Source organism: Chrysochloris asiatica, unplaced genomic scaffold, assembly GCF_000296735.1.
Source record: "Chrysochloris asiatica unplaced genomic scaffold, ChrAsi1.0 scaffold00125, whole genome shotgun sequence".
Taxonomy (NCBI): domain Eukaryota; kingdom Metazoa; phylum Chordata; class Mammalia; order Afrosoricida; family Chrysochloridae; genus Chrysochloris; species Chrysochloris asiatica.
The window spans coordinates 379,918-385,547 of NW_006408643.1; the positions used below are offsets into that span (position 1 = coordinate 379,918).

Consider the following 5,630-nt stretch of genomic DNA (forward strand, 5'->3'; position numbering starts at 1 on the left):
ATTCTTGAGTTGACCTAACTGTTAGGAAGGGAGGTGGGGTCAAAGCACCCAAGTCTTATACCCTAAACGGAGGTGCTAGAAATGAGATTTGGAAGCTGACGAAAATGGTCCTAAGGGCCAGTGACAGACTGACTTTGTTGAGGTTAGGTAGAGGATCCAAAGGGTGGGCGGGGAAATTGATCGAGGTAGGCGTGGCTACAGAGTGTGAGAGGGTCAGGTCAGCATTTGCGCCTTTTCTCACAGATCCAGTTGTCGTTCTCATTGTCGCACGGTGCATCATTCCACAGCCCCGTTCGAAGCATCATGATGCAGTTTTCGACCCCCCGCGAGTCATTGGGCTCACCCACGTTCCAGTGGCTGCAGGGTAGGATAGCGTGTTGCTGAAGATCCAGCTTTCCTTCCCAGAGCCTAGCCGGTTATTTCTTGGGTCTAACCTAGGCACCCTGAGCCCTGGTGTGGCGCTGTAGGAGAGGCACTGAACTGTTCACTGCAAGGTCAGCAGTTCAAACCAACCAGCAGCTCTTGAAACACAGGGTCCCTATGAGTTGGAACTGACTAGTCAGCACAAAACTGTAGGGACCCTACGAGTGTAATTTGAGCTCCTGGGATACACTTTCTTCAGCCCGTTCCGGAAGTCTAGCCTGAACTGCCCTAAGGAAAAGGGTCCCTGAAATCAGGCCACAGCATCTCCCAGGGGCCTGAACTGCCCGCTTCTCAAAGTCTTGGGGAGCCTCTCTCTCACCTGAAGTTGAGCTGCACGCCGTCCACCCACTCATAGCTCTGGATCTTGCCCTGGTGTCGCACCGCCTTCAGACCCAGCCAGTAGCCGAATCCACGCGTGTTCGCTGTCAGGAAGGTCTAAGAAGGAGAGGAGACTGGAGACTGCAGTTTCGCGCCCAGCCCCCGGCCCCAGGTGCACAGCTGCTTCCCTAGCCCGTGACGCACCTGCTCCTCCAGACCCCCCACGATCACCAGATGCGCGCCAGCGTCTACGCAGCTTTTCTGCGCAGCTTCCCACTTGACCTGCGTATCCGAGAAAAGGTAGCAGGAGCCCTCGAATGGCATCCACGACGTGGGGCACGGCTCGCAGGTGTCTGTGAGGATGGACTCTGTTCAAGAACAATCCCTCCACGCCAAAGTGGGACAGACCCAGAGAATAAGGTGAACTAGACCCCAGGACCCAAAGCTGGTGCCAGAGAACCGGGTCGTCTACCCCAAAATATAAGGTCGAAAGATCAGGGACCCAGAGGCCCATGTGCAACATCCATGTGCCCCCCGCAGTGCTCACGGTTCCCAAGTTTGGCGGACTCCAGTGCTCGGAGCAGCTCACTGCGGATGTCCTCATGGTCCCTGCACGCCTGGGCCACATCCTTGGTCACTGTGGGGCCAGGGGAGCCGAGATTATAACCGCGGTCAGACTCAGAAGCAGAGTCCTGTCTGGGAAATGGTCGGGACCCACGTCAGAGGGAACCGTCGAGGTCCGCACCAGCATCAACAATGACACCGAGATCAAGGGCGGTTAGAGTAAGTAGGGTCCAGTGGTGATTGGGAACTGTGGTCAAGGTCAGAGCACAGCGGGAGAGGACAGGCACACAGGATGGGGTCGAACAGAGTCACAGTGGGATTGGGAGGTAAACTGAGGGTCTGGTCAGGTCTGGCCGCGGTCAGGATCTAGGGTGGTGGCCACTGCTCGTCCTCACCGCGTTCACGCAGCTCACTGAGGGCGTTCCCCTGCTCCAGCAACGTCTTCTGTGCCACCCCGAGCTCCGCCTGTGTGGTCTGCAGCTGCGCCTGCGCCTCAGAGCCTGGAAAGATGGAAGAAGAGGATGAGCAAGGGCGAGGCCTGAGAGCAGCCTGCCCCACCCTTATTTACCACAAGCCCCTCCCACTCCCGGAATGCTACTCTCAGCCGCCTGGCCACAAACCACAGTCCCTCAAGCCTCAAGTTTGAACCAGTGTTCGGCTCACAAGACGTCCTGCAGGATCCGACCTTCTTTTGTAGAACCTCTAACGTAGTCGCTTGCTTCGAGGCTGGAACACACGCACACATACACGAAGGAGTCACCGTGGGAATTCAGGGGAAAACTTTCCCTATCTTAGGGCCAGACCCGGGGACCTGACACCACCGTCCCAAACTCACCGTTTGCCTTCAGCAGGTCCTGATGGTCGAGTAGCTCCCCGCGCTCCTTGGAGGCTGAGGAAGGAAGTGCTGAAGGCGAGCCTGGAGACTCGGGAACCCCGCTTGGAGGTGCCAGGACCCCAGTCTCGGGATATCCAGAAAGTGCAGGCAGACATAGAATGCACTCAAGCCGCGGAGAGAAGAAAAACACACAGGGGAACATGCACACATACTCAGGCAAGTGCATTTACAGAACTCACAAACTCATTCCCAGGCAAGGGTCTGGGACCCAGCTAGTGAGCATGTTCTCAGGGAGGTAGCATGCAGATTCCCCCATCCTAGAGTAGGTCCTTACCCTTGGACAATAGGATGCTCAAAACCAGGACCCATAGGCCTAAGACGACCACAGGAGCTAGTTTCGCCAAGGACTTATATCTCCAGTGCTCCCAGCATGCCCAGTGTCCTGGTGACATAGGTAGACTCATGAACTCCCTGTACCAGGGTCAACCCAGATTCCTGGATCCCCCTGGACTGAGCCCTGGACACTTATGTCCTTTCCTAGAAATTCAGGTTCAGAGAGGTTCCCATCACCCAGTCTCTAAGTGATTTTAACCTAGGACCACCTGGCTCTAGGGCCGGTGGTGGCTCTCCTGAACCCAGTACCTAGACCCTTCTTAGCTCTTCCTCTTGGCCCTCATCAAACTCCATACAATGGACCAGAGAAGTTTCCAGAAGGGGACCAGAGAGGCAGCCTGATCAAACATACCTCTGGGGACATCTTCAGAGTTGTCATTCCACTTTCTGTACCCGGAGTTGTCCATGGCAGTGTGGGCACCCAGCCCTGGGCATAGATATTAATTAGCTCCAGCCCCAATCTGCTCCGCCCACTTCCTTCCTTCGCATCTCCTTGGTCTTGATTTCTGGCACCAGGGAGCCGGAGACCATCTGCAGAGCTCCGCCCTTGTTGGGCTGGACTGGCTTTGAGGGAAGGGCAGTTACAGCCTCCCTGGCTGGGCAGCTGTGTCCTAGGGCTGGGGCATCACTTTGGAACTTAGTCTTCATCTTTATAGGACTTGACTGGACTTCCTCCCAACAGGAACATGTGGCACCCCGCCATTTTTAGCCTCTACTGGTTCCTGCTAAAGTTTCTTCAAGTCAGGTCCCTAGGCCAGCACAGCTTCCCTTCTTAACCACTTCCCACTGCAGATGCCCACCATCTTTCTTGATCCCAAGGGAGGTAAGAAATGTTTGTTGACGTGGTGGCCAGCAAAACTGCTGACTCTGCCAGTGGGCAGGAGATGTGGGGAGGAGAGACACTCAGGCAGGTGTGTAGCTGCTAAAAGCCTCAGTTTTCTCCTCTGTGAAAGGGGGGCAATGACAGGTCCAGGGCCTTCCTCAAATGGTTGTTGTAATAATAAAACAAGGTAATGTATGTCAAACCCTCAGACCATCCTAGGCACATAAACAATACTAGATGTTCACTTATTCTTTCAGCAAAGATTTATTGAACACTTACTATGTGCCAGGCACTGACGTAGGCACATCAGTGAATAGATGTAATACATTCTTTTCTTCTTGAAGCTGACATGCTGGGACTTGGGAGAGGTGAGGGAAGACAGTCATTAAACAAAGACCATAATAAAAAAGGGGAAGTTATTGTTTAGAAAACATTGAGATTCTGTTTATGGTGATGGAAATTTGTGATGAAAAATTTATGAAAGTAAGGCAACGTAAGTCACAAAATTGGTGCCACTAAATTGTCAACCCACCACTCGTTTGTCACTTTGTCATGCTGTAGTGGCTTGTGTGTTGCTATGATTCTGGAAGCTATGCCACTGATAGTTTAAATATCAGCAGGGTTACCCACAGTGGACAGGTTTCAGCTAAGCTTCCTGACAAAGACAGACTAGGAAGAAGGAGAGATTACTTCTGAATAACTAGTCACTGAAAACCTTTTGAATAACAGTGGAAACTGTCAGATAGTGCCAGAATGTTGAACTGAAACATGGTGAAGAGCTCCGGAATATTGTCAGATATAGAGCCAGAAAATGAGGCCCTTAGTTTAGAAGTTACTCAAAATGTGACTGGGGAAGAGCTGCCTCCTCAAATAGAGTTGGCCATGACAATGCAAATGCAGTAAAGCCCTCCAGACCTTCATTTGCTGATGGTACAAACTCAAAATGAAAAGAAACCACTGTAATAATCCATTAACAATCAGAACATGGAATGTACAAAGTATGAATCTGAGAAAACTGGAAATTGTCCAAAAAAAAAATGAAATGGAATGTATAAACACGGATACCCTAAGCATTAGTGAGCTGAAATGAACTGGTATTGGCCATTTTGAATCTGACAATCACATGGTTTGCTATGCTGGGAATGACAAATTGAAGAGGAATGGCATCACATTCATTTTCAAACAGAACTTATCAACAGCAGTCATGAGGTACAATGCTGTTTGTGATACAATAATAGTGCGCCTGAACCAAGCCATGGTATTTTTAACAACCTCATATACATGCAAAAGCTAGGCAATGAATAAGGAAGACCATAGAAGAATTGATGCTTTTGAGTTATGGTGTTGGAGGAGAATATTGAAAGTGCCATGGGATGTCAAAAGAACCAACAGATCTGTGTTGGAAGAAGTGCAGCCAGAGTGCTCCTTGGAGGCCAGAATGGCCAAACTTAGTCTCTCATACTTTGGACATATTGTCAGGAGGGACTGGTCACTGGAGAAGGATATCATGTTTGGTAATGAGGAGGGTCAGAAAAAAAAAGGAAGACCCACAGTGAGACGGATTGGCAAAGTGGCAACATCAATGGGCTCAAGTGTGGCAACAATTGTGAGGTTGGCCCAGGACGGGGCAGTGTTTTGTTCTGTTGTGCATAAGGTTGCTATGAGTCAGTACTGACTTGATGGCATCTAACAACAACACAAACAAAGAAGACAATTTAATACCGCCATAATTCCAATTTATGTACCAACCACTATAGCCAGTGATGATGAAATTGAAGAATTCTGTCAACATCTTCAGTCTCAAATTGATCGTTCAATCAATATGTATTGATCATTACTGGTGATTTGAATGCAAAGGTTGGAAACAAGCAGGAAGGAGCAGAAATTGGAAAATACGACCTTGGTTATAGAAACGATGCTGAAGATTGCATGATATAATTTTGCAAGACCAATGAATTCTTCATTGCAAATACCTTTTTTAAACAGCATAAAAGACAAGTATACACATGGACCTCACCATATGGAATACACAGAAATCAAATCGACCACACCTGAAAAAAGAGATAGTGGAAAAGCTCCATTATCATCAGCAAAAGCAAGGCCAGTGACACACTGTGGAACAGACCATCAATTGATCAAATGCATATTAAGGCCGCTGCTGAAGAAAATGAAAAAAGTCCACGAGATCCAAAATATTACCTTTAATATTTGTTGGTGGTGGTGGTAGGTGCCGTGTCATCCAGTCGGTACCAATTCATAGCGATCCTGTGCACA

The 5,630-nt window shown here is 49.6% G+C and overlaps 1 protein-coding gene across 1 annotated transcript; it reads right to left on the bottom strand.

Moving 5' to 3' along the window:
• Nucleotides 1-218: 218 nt before the first annotated feature.
• On the bottom strand, nt 219-2,940 carry CLEC4G (C-type lectin domain family 4, member G). Its single transcript, XM_006868992.1, has 9 exons — nt 2,886-2,940; nt 2,475-2,582; nt 2,141-2,194; nt 1,969-2,031; nt 1,701-1,805; nt 1,289-1,378; nt 946-1,094; nt 743-858; nt 219-357 (listed from the first exon to the last, which is right to left on the bottom strand). Exons 1-9 carry the CDS (start codon nt 2,938-2,940, stop codon nt 219-221), a joined length of 879 nt encoding a protein of 292 aa, XP_006869054.1.
• Between the last annotated feature and the right edge of the window lie 2,690 nt (nt 2,941-5,630).